The following is a 16,681-nucleotide window of genomic DNA, read 5'->3' as shown; positions in this document are numbered from 1 at the left end:
TAAAAAAATGCTTGAAATTGTGATTAATATCCCAACAATACTGTTATGTATATATTATACCAGTCAAACATTTATTTTTATGATTTTTTTTACTTTATAAATGTAATATTAAAGATATTAAAGCTTTTTTAGATTCTTCTAAGTATCACATTTATGTTTGAGTTCAGACCTGCAGACTCTTGGTGAGATTTTAATCTCAGTGTCTTCATGAGGGAGAGTCACCTGGAATAGTTTTCTCAGCGTCTTGAATTAAGGAGTTCCTGGAGGTGCTGGACAATAGTTGCTGCTTTTCCTTCACGCTGTGAAGCTCCAGCTCATCCCAATTACCTCAATCACCTCAAATCGCCATCTCAGTTCACCAGGTTTAGATCAGGGGATTAATGTGGAGGAATAACACTTTTTTACTTACTTTTTTACTATGTAATTCCATAAGAAAAACAATAAATACAAAGATGTGTCCAAACCTTTAATGGAAACTGTATTTAATTGCTAAGCAAAGTAATTTAGATCTGTTTTCTACTGTTAAAAAAATAGGTGTCTCAACTTTGACAGATGAGAAGCGGAATAGAAAATCAGGAATATCAGATTTGGCCCAGAATTCCTAAATCAGTCCATCATTAATACAATGGTCTCCAGCTCTGCTCTCCTGGAGAGCTGCCTTCCCCAGAATTTTGATCCAACCCTAATCCACCCCACCTGATCCAGCTAATTACTGCCTTCAGACGTGACTGATTGGCTGATTGGGGTGATGCTAGATTTGGGTTGGAGTTGGAACCTGAAGGAAGATAGTTCTCCAGGAGTAGAACCACTTGCTTTAGTTTTTTGTTTTAATACACTATATGGAGAAAAGTATTGCAAACCATCACTGATTGGTGAAAACTTCACTCTAGACCTCAAGCAGCTTGTACTGTGTGTCTCTCCACTCTTCCTCCAGACTCTGATCCCTTGATTTCTTTCAAATGAAATGTAAAATGTACTGATGATCAGTGATGGTTTGGAGAGACATGTCTGTCATCTGCTGGTGTTGATCCACTGTGTTTTATTATCAAGTCTAAAGTCAGTGCAGTTTTGTTTTCCCACAAAATCATGCTTCCCTCTGCTGCTGACAACTTTTATGGAGATGCGGGTTTCATTTTCCAGCAGGATTTGGCACACTGCCCACACTGCCAAAAGCACCAATTGGTCTTATATAATATTCTAATTTTCTGTGACGCTGATTATGGGGTTTTAATTGGCTGTAACCCATAATAATCAACAATAAAAGAAATAAATGCTTAAAATAGATCACTCTGTGTGTAATACATCTATATAATATATAAGCTAAAATAAAGTAACTTTTCAATTATATTATTACATTTTTAATGCACCCGTATGTATATTATGTATATTAAAGGTACAATAAGTATTTTTTCTTTAAAATAACTGTATAATGAATGTTAGCTAAATAAGTACATCAGAAACAGGTAACTTAAAGTAATCATACCTGTTGAGAAATGTTACGTAAAAAGGTATATATTATACCTTTAATTGTAGAAGAAATGCAAGTAAGCCTGGTAAAAAAATAAAACCGACCAATCATATCATGTTATTTTACTGATTTCCAATATATCACCATAACTATATCACAATAAATACTAAACAATTTTTTTTACCAGTGCTACAATTCCGGCTCTCTGCTCACCATTTTCTCAACATATCTGTTTTCTTCAGAAAGTTAAAATCCCTCTTTCTTTCTTTTTATCTCTTTCAGATGGAGGTGGGGCTGCAGCTCACCCTGGTCACCAGGCAGAGAGAGGGGGTCTCAGCTCAGTGCTGAGGGACCTGGTCAAGCCTGGAGATGAAAACCTGCGGGAGATGAACAAGAAGCTGCAGAACATGCTGGAGGAGCAACTGACCAAGAACATGCACCTGCAGAAGGTACGCTGGGAGAAGAGAGAGTTTCAGAATCGTTTTGTATCATATAGAAGAAGTAAAATAGTCTTTTGGGAGGTATCAAATAGAACATCATCATTTCAGCTCCACAGCTCAATGCTCAAATACTGAAGCGTTTAGGTGGCTCTTATTTGATGACGTCATCCTGTGCAACAGAGGAGAAGACTATTGGTCTTCATTTCCTGGAGTGCTCCTGATGAGGGCCAGTTTCATCGTAGCGTTTTAATGGCCTTTGCGACGGCACTTAAGGATCATTTCTATCATTTTTTAATTTAGTTTTTCCCTGCATAGGCTGACCTTCGTTTTTATTTATTCTTTACTTAGTTGAGTAGTTCTTTCTTCTCATAATCTGAAATAGAAAATTATTTAAATAGGGCTATTCACTGTATACCTGTAACTCTACCTCTTGGCTTCCTAAGACCACCTCATGAAGTGACTGAGTAAATGCCAAGATGTGCAAAGCTATCATCTAAGCAAGAGATGCTACTTTGAAGAATTGTGGTTTGTTTAACACTGTAAATAATTCCACGTTTTTCTTAAGAGTTTAGATGACTGCACTGTTAATCTACAGTGCAAAACATTTTAAAATAATGAAAAACCACAGAAAAAAACACAGAATTTGAGTTTGTCAGCTATATCTGGCTCAAACTCAACCATAATAATAATTTAATAATAATAATAATATGTCTAGAAGTCCTACATACTGTGTGATAAGATAATTAAAATTAAAATAAGTAAAATAAATTAAATACATGAAAATTGGTAATTGAAATAATTAGAGATATAAACTGTATATTGTGTTAATAGTATGATTACATTATTTTAAATAATCACACACACTCAAACTCCATTTAGAATAATTGATAAATTATTAGATTTGTTGTATTAGCTTGGATTAAATGGCTAATCGGGAAAATAATCCTGATATTAATCGACTATTCAAAAAAACAAAAAATGGTAAAGTATGAAGTTTCAACTCACTGCTGGATTCTACTGTTTTTTAGTTTATTAGTGATTCCACAGATTATCTGTCTGTGCCAAACTGTCGTACGCTACAGATGGAGATGAGGTGCTGGGTTAAAGGCTGTGGCGTGTTCTTTAAAGAGCTGATTCACGAGAAGTGAGGAAGGGTTCAGGTGGGTTAAGGAGGACTGAAGCTCTGCCAACATGACTCCATGGGTTCCCTGCTGCTGCCTAATAAGCTGCCTAAGCTGTAAGCATGTTGGAGAAGGAGGAGGAGGAGGAGGAGGATGTGTGGCAGTGCTGACTGTTGACAGGGTGCAGTGTGTGTGTGTGTGTGTGTGGAGGCGGTTCACTGTCACACAGCCCCGAGACTCCACAGAAGGGGTCTTATTCATGGGGAGCCAACGGGTGGGCGTGTTTTTGAACGATGAAGCGTTTTCGGGGTGCAGGAATAGAACCGCCGCCCCGGGCGTCCTGCCGGGCGATACGTTTGATGGGATTACACCATCTCAGAGATCCAGTGATGACAATTAACCTCTCACATTGCACCGCACGTTTCCACAGCTGCCGCTCGAACTGCGGCGCGTCGATTTCGGTCGGAACGCTGAGATGTTTTTGGTGTAAAGGTGTAAAAGTTGTGTTTGTGTAATTCATGCCCACACTCGTGTCAGTATGGATTTGCATGTATTTATGCTTGTTGCGTGGGTGTGTTTACTGTATGCTGTACGCTTCCTGTGAGAAAAATATACCCGTGCTTTGTCGTGTGTGTTTGCATACGTGTGAATAAGTGTGTATATCAGGGTTCATACTGTCCAAAAAAAAAAAAACTGAAAATAGTCATGGAATTTGAATACAGCAATTTCCAGGCCTGGATAATGTTTTGGAAAAATAAAAATACCCAGAAAGTTTTGGTAAAGTCGTGGAAAATTGCAATATACAATTTTTTTTCCATTTATCGACTGAGAAAAGCTGTTCTGAGCTAACAAATACATCAGCTCAGAGTTAGTTCACTATTGCAACCCAATAGAATACAATGAATTATTAAAGATTGGGTACCACTTTAAAATAAGACTACCTTTATAAATGGTTTATAAATGGTTTACAATTAGTTTATTAATGTTAAATGTTTAATAATTAGGTTGTAAATACCTTGAAATCATTAATAATCAGTTATAACACATACGCAGAGAGGGCAACAGTGACCTGTTGTTTGCCAAATAGTGAACACACAGCTATCTATATTGTTGCCCTTTCTACGTATGTGTTATAACTGATTATTAATGATTGTTAAGGCATTTGCAACTCATTAATCATTAATAATCAGTTATAACACATACGTAGAAAGGGCAACAATATAGATAGCTGTGTGTTCACTATTTGGCAAACATCAGGTCACTGTTGCCCTTTCTGCGTATGTGCTATAACTGATTATTAATGATTTTTAAGGCATTTACAACCTAATTATTCATTATTACCGTTAATAAACTAATTGTGAACCATTTATAAACCCTTTATAAAGGTAGTCTTATTTTAAAGTAGTCTTATTTTCAAAGATTGTGCCAACATTGCTTAAATAAATGTTTTTTTCATAATTTTATCATTTATAGTTTTAGTTGGTTTTTGGTTTTATTGTTCACGTCTGCACTGATTTTTTAAAGATCGTATAGTCATGAAAATTGGCCTTGAAGACATGGAAAAGTAATAGAAATGTATTAAATGGATTAAAGAGTGTATGAAGCCTGATTTATGTATGTATGTTCTGGAATGTGGACATGAATAAGCTGCTCGTCTACACTGAGGGGGTGTTTTCTCTCTCTCTCTTTTATATATATATATATATATATATTTTTTTTTTTTTTTTTGGCCATGCTAGGCTCAGAGACGGTCTGGATCCTTGGCAGAGTGGTGTGTAGGCGTTGTTGGTGCCCAGAGGGAGTTGTAGGTTACACAAACACCCTACTTTAACCTTGGCAGGAGGAACTAGCACTGAAGTAGAAGGAGAAGAAGAAGAAGGAGAGAAACAGAAGGAGGAGGGCACTCAGTAGTGCTCTTGTGAAAGTTTGCCCTTAAGGACATCAGGGTCACACTGCAGCATTTAAGCGTGCGGCGGGGAGGAGCTTATCTGCTTATCTACTGAACCACTGACTGGCTCGACTCGAGAGATACAGTACACCAAAGCCCTGCCTCATCCCAGAGAGCGAAGTTTGATACAAAAAAAAAAAAACAGCAGGATTTCCCAGTTAACTCTTTCATGCTGTGACAGACGTCTGCTGTTTCTAGACGTGCTCATCTAATCTGATCATCTGATCCAGGGCTCACTCCGAATATTGCGTCATATTGGTTTTAATTTTTTTATTTTCAAATTTTTATCCCATTTTCTCCCCAATTTACAAGGCCTCATACATCGGTTCTCGTACATCAGCTCACAGACGCAGCCTTGTGCTGAACCACATCACCCTAAAAGTGATGAGGGGAAAGAGAGAGCGCCATCTACTGTACCCACCCAGAGAAAACAAAAGGCCAGTTGTGCTCTCTTGGGGCTCCTGCAGCTGATGGCAAGCTGCATGGCCTGGATTCAAAATTCGTTCCCATCCAAAAGCATGTATTTTAAAGTTTTAGCACTGATATTATAACCCAACCCATTTCTACTCAGGAGATCTTTTTAGATGGATAGTAGATTTATTTGGAGTAGAACCAAGGCTGCTTCAGGACTGGGGCTTCTTTAGAACCAGGGCTTCTTTAGAACCAGGGCTGCTTCAGGACCAGGGCTGCTTTAGATCCAGGGCTTCTTTAGAACCGGAGCTTCTTTAGATACAGGGCTTCTTTAGAACCAGGGCTGCTTCAGGACCAAGGCTTCTTTACAACTGGGGCTTCTTTAGAACCAGGGCTGCTTCAGGACCAGGGCTTCTTTAGAACGAGGGCTGCTTCAGGACCGGGGCTCTTTTAAAACTAGGGCTACTTCAGGACCAGAGCTTCTTTAGAACCAGGGCTGCTTCAGGACCGGGGCTTCTTTAGAACAAAGGCTGCTTCAGAACCGGGGCTTCTTTAGAACCAGGGCTGCTTCAGGACCAGGACTGCTTTAGATCCAGGGCTTCTTTAGAACCGGAGCTTCTTTAGATACAGGGCTTCTTTAGAACCAGGGCTGCTTCAGGACCAAGGCTTCTTTACAACTGGGGCTTTTTTAGAACCAGGGCTGCTTCAGGACCAGAGCTTCTTTAGAACCAGGGCTGCTTCAGGACCAGGGCTTCTTTAGAACAAGGGCTGCTTCAGGACCGGGGCTCTTTTAAAACTAGGGCTACTTCAGGACCAGAGCTTCTTTAGAACCAGGGCTGCTTCAGGACCGGGGCTTCTTTAGAACAAAGGCTGCTTCAGAACCGGGGCTTCTTTAGAACCAGGGCTGCTTCAGGACCAGGGCTGCTTCAGGACCAGGGCTGCTTTAGATCCAGGGCTTCTTTAGAACCGGAGCTTCTTTAGATACAGGGCTTCTTTAGAACCAGGGCTGCTTCAGGACCAAGGCTTCTTTACAACTGGGGCTTTTTTAGAACCAGGGCTGCTTCAGGACCAGAGCTTCTTTAGAAACAGGGCTGCTTCAGGACCAGGGCTTCTTTAGAACCAGGGCTGCTTCAGGACCGGGGCTCTTTTAAAACTAGGGCTACTTCAGGACCAGAGCTTCTTTAGAACCAGGGCTGCTTCAGGACCGGGGCTTCTTTAGAACAAAGGCTGCTTCAGGACCGGGGCTTCTTTAGAACCAGGGCTGCTTCAGGACCGGTACTTCTGTAGAACCAGGACTGCTTCAGGACCGGGGCTTGTTTAGAACCAGGGTTTGTTTAGAACCAGGACTTATTCAGAACTAGGGCTACTTCAGGACCAGAGCTTCTTTAGAACCAGGGCTGCTTCAGGACCGGGGCTTCTTTAGAACAAAGGCTGCTTCAGGACCGGGGCTTCTTTAGAACCAGGGCTGCTTCAGGACCGGTACTTCTGTAGAACCAGGACTGCTTCAGGACCGGGGCTTGTTTAGAACCAGGGCTTGTTTAGAACCAGGACTTATTCAGAACCAGGGCTCCTTCAGGACCGGGGCTGCTTCAGGACCGGTACTTCTGTAGAATCAGGGCTGCTTCAGGACCGGGGCTTCTTTCGAACAAGGGCTTCTTTAAAACCAGGGCTGCTTCAGGACCGGGGCTTCTTTCGAACAAGGGCTTCTTTAGAACCAGGACTTATTCAGAACCAGGGCTGCTTCAGGTACCGGGGCTGCTTCAGGACCAGTACTTCTGTAGAACCAGGACTGCTTCAGGACCGGGGCTTCTTTAGAACAAGGTCTTCTTTAGAACCAGGGCTGCTTCAGGACTTGGGCGGCTTCAGGGCCGAGGCTGCTTCAGGACCAGGGCCAGTAAACACTGCAGTAATCCTGCGTCTCTGATTCTCGCTGGTATCCTCTAGAGCCTGAGCCGGTGAGGTTCTGCTGGTGTGCTCTGGTTACGTCTCCAGTGTAGTGTAGAGTGCAGGGGGTGAAACTGCAGCCTGTGCTGTGGTGCAGGCCGGGCTCTGTTGGCTGCTGTTCAGTAGATGCTGTTGCCCTGTAGCAGACGAGCTTGAGCTTATTAATGGGTGGAGGAACAGTTTGAGATGGAAGGAACACTGCGACTGACAGAGTGAGCATTCGACGAGGATCCTGACATTCCTTCACAATGGTCGTCAAATCTCTGAGTGACGTGAGGATGGAACATATATTGATTGAGGCTGAAATCGACCACACATTTCCAAGTTTTGCAGAAATAGACAGTAGTAATGTGCAGAAATGAGAGTATCTATCAGATAGACCAGTAGAAGACTTTTAAATTATACTCAGTTAGGGGCTTATTGAGTGTTGCTGCCAAATAAGCACTGGCTTCAAAGTCTGGGGATCCCAGGTTCCATCCCTGGTGATTCTACAGCCATCTGTGCCTAGCAGTCCCAAAAAGAAAAAAAAAAAACCTTATTTTCTCGTAGTGGGTATGATGGCCCTCCCACTCCCCCTGGAACCACAGTTAGTGGATCCAAGTGGTTCAGCAGACCACATCCACACAAACCTGGATATTTTTCATAGTTTCATGTTTTTCTTGATTTTGGCCTTCAGACCACATGAAAACAGCATTTTTGGTCATCATGGCCTCCTAAGATGTATTTTTTTTAAACTCTGCCACCAATGTAGCTGTGTGGATGAAGAAAATGAAGCTTTTTGAAAATGCTGATGTCACATAGCGAGTCTGAAACATGAGCAGTACCTAGATTGGTTCTGTTCTGTCTGCGATTTGTGGATTAATAACATGTTTACAGCTTAATTTAATGTTACTCTCACATTACTGAACACAGCGGAGGCTAAGAAATGCACAAACCTTACCATGAGCTGAAATTCTGGACCAGGCCTGGACCAACAAGCACCTAGTGGGAGAATTTTGTAAAAATGAAGTAGTTGCTGAGGATTGTCGAGAAAACTTTGGGAAAACTTCTGAATGTCTGGAGAATCCCTTGTTCTTTTCAGACAAGTTTTTAAAAAGATCTGGATTCGCATGGACAGGGTCTAAGGCGTAGCAACATAAGAAATCATGTTATTGAGTGGTATTAAGCCAAATACTACAAATCGTTCAACTTTTTTGAACCTTCTATTTTGACTACTTTTGAAGAGTTGCATGACCTTAGATAAACGATCTTTAGCATTGCAAAGATGGCCACCGAGTTAAAAGTCTTGCCTATAAGGACTTTACCCATACTCAAACCTTCTTTCCTTTGGGATTTTCTTTTTTGCATCTCTCTCTCTCTTTTTTTTTTTGTTTGACCTCTCTCTCGTTCTCCTCTCGCTCTCCTGTGTGCTAGAGTCCTACCCACAGGCCATCAGTACAGAGCGCCTGTAGAACACCCAGCCTGAGCTAAAGGGCGTTATCACCTGCTGAGGTGAAGCTCAGTGCTGTAGTTCTCCACCTTCGCTAAGCCAGCAGTTCCAGCAGCAGCAGCAGCAGCAGCAGCAGTGGACTCATGCATATTTGCTGCTGGTTGGGGCCGCCAGCCCAGAAACAAACAGCCTGCTTAATATTTGATAGCCTTAGAGTGAGCGCATGGCAGATGGAGCATTGTGTGTGTGTGTATTGGTGTGTGTGTATTGGTGTGGGTGTGTGTACATGAACAAGAGGGGTGGAGATTGAGATCTCGACTAAAACCAAACTGCCTGGTGGCAACTTCCTAACTGTGCGTGAGAAAATAACGGAGGCAAGGAGGGAGGGAGGGAGGGATGAAGGACGTTTTCTAGTATGTTCTCATTCTCATTTCTCTGAGAAAGTAGAATTTATGAATATGACAATTTGATTGCATTCATTGACGAGAGCACAATCATTCCAAAAAACAGACAATCATTTATGATTATCTGTCCCCCAGAGGGTCTTATTCTATTGGCAGTCTTTTCTCTAGAGCAGTGGTTCTCAAACTGGTCTCAATTCAGCACAACTCTGACAAACGAATAGTGGTTACTTTTTTTAGTCTCTCCCCCCACCCCCCATACAAAAAACTTACATTTTATTATTGTATACGATATGAGATTGCACACCTGAGATATGACATTACACTAACTGAGATATTAAAAAAATACAAGAATTTTAGCTGATTTGTAACAAAACTCCATATATTCAGGATTAAAGTAAAATAAATGATACTGGACAGATATAATCTAAAATATATAGTCTCTAGTAGCTATATAATAGGAAATGAGAAATGTGTGAATTTTTCTTTTGCATAATACAGCAAAAAAGTAGAACCCTGAAGTGATAATTAGGGGTGAGTTTTATGGCACGATATTTCAGGATATAATATCTATTGTTCACGATATTATATTAAAAAATGTTGACGATATTATTATCGGGTACGATACGATATGGCACACCCCTAGTATTCTGATATGTCTGTGAATAATAGATGCTGACGTTTCTCTTGATTTCTCTCGTTGTTTCTCGTGTTGTTTCAGGATCTGGAGGTGTTGTCTCAGGAGATTGTGAGATTGAGTAAAGACGGGAGTCCTCCGGCTGCAGAAGACTCGAAGGCCATTGGTTAAGACTGACTGACCGACTGACCACCACCACCTCCACCTCTCGGACTGACCCGGCCTCTCGGTCAGAACTCTTCAATAAACTTCTTTCACTAGCTCATCTTTTCCATGACTGCAGAGAGAATGTTGCACCTACTCAACACACACAAACTGGACGACTGGAACCAACCTCAGATGATGAACAGATGAAGATGAACGAGAGGAGGAACAAGTCCTGTACTACTGTACTACTGAATGTATTTCCACTGTAACACTCTCTGTAATGTCTCGTTTTTGTCTCCAATGATGATGATGGTGATGATGGTGATGCTACAAGAGCTAGGTGTGGTTGAGTGGTCGCTGGCTTAGCTGCCCCCAGACTGCTTGATCGCTTTGCGTCCTTGATCCATCGAGCCGAGAGAAGTGGTGCAGCCCCGCGGGGCAAGCAAACAAGCGTACGATCGCACAAGCGTACAAGCGTATGAGCGTACCAGGACAAACTTCAGGTTTTGAGATGCCGTCTACTACTATTACTTCAGCTGTGTGATGATGTACTTTTGGACTTTTTTTTTTGCTTTTGGTGTAAATTTGACCTCGACCTCAAGCTCTCTCGCTCCAGAAGAGAAAAGGCTGCAGTCGTTCTCAGCCACGGCTCCGTCACGGCTCCTCCTGTCTGTTTTTGCCTGTGTTTGTCCTTTATATATCCGCTTCACGACAGCGACGTCCTCTTATTGCATTTTCTTATTACTTGTTCAGATGTCTGACTTGTCTGTGTAAATATGTGAAAACAGGGGAAAGCAAGAAAAACTGTAATTTATCTGTAGTTCCACGCAATTGTAGTAGAACAAACAGTCAGGTCAAGTTAAAAAACGGAACAAATACGGAGCGAGGTCCATGTAAGGGAGGCATGCTGCTGAGGAGTGCCGCAGTGGGTGGATAGATAAGTTAGATAAGATAGATAGAAAGTGGAGATAGTGGAGGATAAAGCAGTGGAGGAGTTTGCGTTAGTATTAGCATTAGCGTTAGCATTGTTAGCTCATTAAGTGAGATGAGTATGGCTTCAAGTTCATTATGTCATCAAATGAAACAAACTTTTTTGGCGACACGCGAGAGCTCGTAATAGCGCCGATAATTGTCTAAGCAAGAGCGCCATGAAGTGAAGGCACCCCATGGCCTCCTTTCCTTTCCTAAACCAGCACTCTCTTATTCTCTCTCTCTCTTTCCATCTCTCCATCTCTCCAGCCTCTCTGAATTTCACGCTCCTCTGGTGTCCTCTCTGTTTCCTCTTTGTCTGCAGCCTCCAAAAAAACGCTTGAATGTTACACCATTCCGCTTTTATGTACTTACTGTAACTACTAATATAAAAACTAATAATAAAAAAAGAGAAAGTTTTACTTACCTATACCTGTTTAAAGCAGAACTTTTTGAGACACTACAGTTTGAGCTGAGCTCGACCCGTGTGCTCTTTTAAAGACCAAGAATCTGTCCGATATTCCCTGTGTATTTTTTCGCTGACCGCAGCTTCGCCATTCCTGGATGTATACAGACAAAAAAAAGAGTAAACTTGCACTGACATGATGATGATGTTTAGTTGTTTTAAATTCTATATATTGATTATATCTATATTCATGCTCCGTCAAGTTCTGACATTGAGATCTCTTGTAGCAACAGTTGAGAGACAATTTAGGGCAAGTCTGGGCAGTGTGCCTAAAGTCCTGCTGGAAAATGAAATCCGCATCTCTATAACTTTAGACTTTGGACTTGATATACAGTATATAAAACACAGTGGAGAAACACAAGCAGATGACATGGCTCTCTCCAAACGAACCATCACTGATCATCAGTAAATTATAAAGAGTTCGTTTTGTGAAAAAAATCAAGGGATCAGAGTCAGTGGAGGAAGAGTGGAGAGACACACAGTCCAAACTGCTCGAGGTCTAGGGTGAAGTCTTTGTTTCCACCAATCAGTGATGGTTTGATATATTGGAGAGTCATGTCTGTCATCTGCTGGTGTTGATCCACTGTGTTTTATTATCAAGTCTAAAGTCAGTGCAGTTTTGTTTTCCCACAAAATCTTACAGCACTTCATATCTTACAGCTTCCCTCTGCTGCTGACAACTTTTATAGAGAGGATTTCATTTTCCAGCAGGACTTGGCACACTGCCCAACACTGCCAAATAAAACTCCAATTAGTCTTATACAATAATCTGATTTTCAAAAAAAAAACTGATTTGTGGATTTTCAAATAAACAACGCTTAAAATAGATCACTCTGTGTGTAATATGTCTATATAATATAGGAACTTCACATTTTAAACTGAATTACTAAAAAAAATAAATAAAATTAAAAATATGCTAAAATATGTATTTTGAATGTATAATTTTATTTCGAATACTAAATTCACTAATAAACGGACTAAATCTGGCAGTCAACAGAAACGAACAGGAAAAAATGGATAAAAAATGTGCAGGAATTTGTAATTCTAGGTCAAACATTGCCTTGGAACCTTTATTTTTCTCAAAATTATTCACTAATAATGTGGTTTCGAGTTTGGTGATGTTGCATTTTAAACTTAAATAGTGAATCTAAACTCAAAACTCTGTGCCCAAATATTACAATAATTTATGTTATGTTATTAATGTGGTTAGGACTGAAAAATAAAGACTTTAAATAAAGAAAATATATAAAGTGATTGAATTAAATATATTTTCTCTTGCTATTTTAAGGGGTTTATTTCCATTATTCCATTTATTCACAGCAGTTGCTATGAAAGACCATGTTATAAGGCGGAGCATGAATAAATTAAGGTATTTTATTTTATTATTATTATTATAATTATTATATATATATATATATTTTTTTACATTTTCTCATACTGTACACGAACAAACAATATTTTTGTTGTTTTAATTACTCAAACTCTGATCACACAGCCTATGAAATAACACTTTATGCCTCTTATTGATTGATTAATTAATTGATTGGTTGATTGATTGATTGATTGATTGATGTTTGTTACTGAGATATATTTTAAAGAGGAAGGCGTACCAGTAGTGTCTAGCTGCTAGCTATTTAGCTGCTAGCTAAATAAACTCTAGGCCTGAAATCAGAAATATATATATAGTATTTATTCCTCTGGATCAGTTGTAATTATAATTCAGACACAGGCAGTCACTAATCTGTTCTGTTTATATCAGGTGCTTTTAAAGAAAAGAGACTTTCATTTCACGCCTCATTTACAACTTTTAACTTTTAACTCTTGTCCTTTGATTTGATACTATTTATACATCATTATTTGCATGTTGTATAGTGTGTATTTTAAATTCTTTTGCTTGGACACTAATAAAATAAAAAAAGAGAAAAAGGAGAATCATATTGAAACTATTCTTCATCAAATGTACCTGTAGATCAGATCATACTGCTCATTGATTACAGATTATTAGTGTTATTATTTAATATTATTATGATTATATGGTGAACGGCGAAATGACCAGCTCTGTTATACTTGCGAGAAGTCGTTCATCATAAACATTAATCTTTAATCATTAATCATTAGTAATAAGTGATTCATGCATTCTTGTTTTTGTATATTAAAAGAAACGTGTATATATATATATGCTCACAATTTTCTTTGCCTTTTTTATTTTTTTCTGACGCTTTTCAATCTAGCAGACCAGCTCATCTCAACAGGGACATCGTTACTAGCTAGCAGGGGTGTCATCATCATCTTCATGCAAAAACTGTGTATCTTAATTTCTTCATTTTTCACTTTTTGTCACAAACAAAGTGGCAAAATCTCATTACAGTTGTATGTCCAGTTGAAATGCTCAACAAAAAAATAAATCGGTGGAATTAAATATTTTTATATTGACATCATTTTGGATTTTGGAAAACAAGGGTTTGAGAGACGCTGTGCTGGATTGCCTGATGTTCTCTTAAAGGGGGTATCCAGTCAGTGATGTATGTTATAAAGGTTTTTACTCTGACTATTCGAGTAGCTCTGCAGACCAACGTTCTGATGTCAAACCCTGGCTCAAATGATGGGTCGTGCTGCTTCACCATCAGCAGCTGGAGCCTGAGAGAGCACACTTGACCTTGTGCTGCTGACTCTCATTCGACCGAGGATCCGGTACTTTCCTCCCAAAGCTGCTTGAGATCTAGTGTGAAGTTTTTACAATCAGCGTTGGTTTGGAGAGTCACGTCATATTACATCGTGTTATATCAAGTCCAAAGTCAGTGCAGTGTTTTCCTAGGAAATGTTACAGCACTTCATGCTGGAGATTGTGTGGATTTCATTTTCCAGCAGGACTTGGCACACTGCCCACACTGCCAAAAGATAGTGGATTTCAATGGCTGGAAGCCATAATCAACAATCAACAATCAATTAAAGAAACAAACTAGATAATAGATAACTAGAAAATAGATACACATCTATATAATATGGCACCATTTAAAAAAATAAGCTTTTTGTGATATTTTTTCGTTAGGGCTGCAACGATTAGATGATATAATCGACAATATCGATTATAAAAAAAAATGGTTGACTCCAAATGTTATTAGTCGACTAATCGTTAATTAGTTGCACTACACAAAGTACTGAGGACGAAAATACAATGGGAGAAGGGCGCAATATAATGGGCCCAAACATGACAGATTACCAATTTCCTCACTAAATAGCATCACTTTCCACATTTAGTGTGCACTAGCAAGCAGAGATGTACGGCAGAAATAATCGTTGACTAATCGACTAATTGGAAAAATAATGGTCAGATTACTCGACTACCAAAATAATAATTAGTTGCAGCCCTACTTTTTATTTATATTCCACATTGTTATGGTTAAACTCTCATGGTTCACGTGAGTGTCAGATCGTAAACGGTGATCCATAGCGATCAGCTTCAATCCATCACACCCCTACTAATCAGTAACTCAAAGCCACACATCGGAACCCATCCCCCTGCTCTCCTGCTCTTCACCCGCCTCGCTCTTTATTTATTTATCTGTGTTTGTCAGCTTTCATGTTCCGTAACCAGACCTCCCCCTGCCTCCTCGCAGCGTTAATAATAAAGAATGGCTGGAAACGAACTCTGTGATGGACTGCTTTTGTTTTTTCTTTTTTTTTTCAGGGTTTCTCCTCGAGTCCTTTGTCTTGGCTGTAATGCAGCAGCAGTAATGTTTACTAGAAGTGGAACAGAAACGTCGATGTTAAAGAGCGTGTTCTACACAGACAATGCAGGCGTACATCATCAGCAGCACTGATGGATCACCTGCGCTCCCGGGGATGTTCTTCCTTCTTAATGCGGCGCAGTGCAGGGTTGCACATGCAGAGTGCTGCTGTTAGGGGTGAAACGATTATTCGAGTAATTCAAGTTACTCGATAAAAAAAAAAAAAAAAAAAATGATTGAGCAATTTTCTGTACCTCGAGTAATCGTTTATTTTATTTAAAAAAAACTCAGCGTGCGGTAATTTGCGCTTTTATTGTGAAAACGCGCTCAGCGGTACGTCACCCGCGCACAGGAAGAAGGAAGTAGGAGGAGGCGACCAAAGTTTTTAGTTTAGAGAATAGGGGATTTTGAAGCGATATGGGAAAAGGGCCAATAATAATGCAGTATTTTATGCTGGACTTCTTTAATGCTGCACCATCTCAGCCGAGGACACGTTAGCGGTGGAGCCGAGAAAAGGGTTAATATAACTTCTAACAAACCAATGAGATTAACATTAATGTAAATAACCTTAATAACATAATAACGACAACATAATAAAACAGACAAACCAGGACTTAATACAGGCTAAGGTGCATAACATAATGCAAATGTTTATGCCCCTTTTTATTGATTAATTCCCTATAGTTTTGATACTCAAAACTCAGAAATCCTTGTTGAAAATAATTTAACTTAATTTATTAAAGTACTAATTGTTAAACTATTATTATTGCTTTATTTTTTTTATATTTGTGTTTGCAGTTTGGAAATGTATGTTGTGAATTTTAAAATATAATTTATCTAAAAAAGGAAATCAATTTAACAACTCTTCAAGCAAACAAATATGTTTTATTCGATTACTTGATTAATCGATTAATCGAATCGATTTTTCAGTAGAGTACACGATTATTAAAATAATCGATAGCTGCAGCCCTAGCTGCTGTGAATATTGCCCCCCCCCACAACTATTTATCACTCTCTCTCTCTCTCTCTCTCTCTCTCTCTCTCACACACATTCTCTCTTTCTCTTACTCTTTTTTTTCTAAACATTGTCTTTCTTTTTTCTTTATCCTCCGCTCTCAGCGAGTCTTGCTCTGCTGGATAGTCCCCATTCACTGCAGCATTACCAATTACTGCAGAGCCTTGTAAACAAATTACATGAACCATTGAACAGCTTTTTAACGTGGTCACTTTTTGATCCCGGTGGTCACCTAATTCCTCGCATTCGTCACTCTCCAGCGGACTCGCTCTGAGCTTCAATCAGTCCTGGGATGCCAAACAGCACGGCGGCGTTATCAGCCGAGGCCGGCGAGGCGGCGAGGACCAGCCGGAATAACCTGAACACTGCTGAAAGAAAAAACTACAACAATAAAACAAAAGCATTTAAACTGCTTCAGCAGTTATAGATGCAATGTGGATATAGCATATTGATAAACACGAATTAAAAAACTCAGAATCAATTTTTTTTGGCGGAATTGATCTCTTCAAGTGCTTTTATTTCTAAATGATTCAGATCTGAAACATTGGAGAGCTATA

The 16,681-nt window shown here is 39.7% G+C and overlaps 2 protein-coding genes and 1 long non-coding RNA gene across 4 annotated transcripts in view; 2 read left to right on the top strand and 1 right to left on the bottom strand.

Moving 5' to 3' along the window:
* The window catches only part of gripap1 (GRIP1 associated protein 1), a 79,406-nt gene extending 68,061 nt beyond the window's left edge, over positions 1 to 11,345 (top strand). For both annotated transcript variants that reach the window (XM_022670615.2, XM_022670614.2), the window contains 2 exons: positions 1,751 to 1,917; positions 9,884 to 11,345. In XM_022670615.2, the coding sequence (XP_022526336.1) occupies positions 1,751 to 1,917; positions 9,884 to 9,970 (254 nt within the window). In that variant the 3' untranslated portion in view covers positions 9,971 to 11,345. The remainder of the gene's footprint in view (positions 1 to 1,750; positions 1,918 to 9,883) is intronic.
* LOC125806217 (uncharacterized) overlaps positions 1 to 13,800 on the top strand; it is a 185,599-nt gene extending 171,799 nt beyond the window's left edge. The window contains exon 2 of the long non-coding RNA XR_007441503.1: positions 11,879 to 13,800. This is a non-coding gene — a long non-coding RNA (uncharacterized LOC125806217). The remainder of the gene's footprint in view (positions 1 to 11,878) is intronic.
* Positions 1 to 16,681, bottom strand: part of si:dkey-8e10.3 (serine/threonine-protein kinase SBK1) — a 426,835-nt gene that overhangs the window by 199,817 nt on the left and 210,337 nt on the right. The gene's annotated exons all lie outside the window — the stretch shown is intronic.

Source organism: Astyanax mexicanus, chromosome 12, assembly GCF_023375975.1.
Source record: "Astyanax mexicanus isolate ESR-SI-001 chromosome 12, AstMex3_surface, whole genome shotgun sequence".
Classification (NCBI taxonomy): Eukaryota; Metazoa; Chordata; class Actinopteri; order Characiformes; family Acestrorhamphidae; genus Astyanax; species Astyanax mexicanus.
Note: the sequence above shows the minus strand (reverse complement) of the source record. Positions and strands in the feature narration are given on the sequence as shown.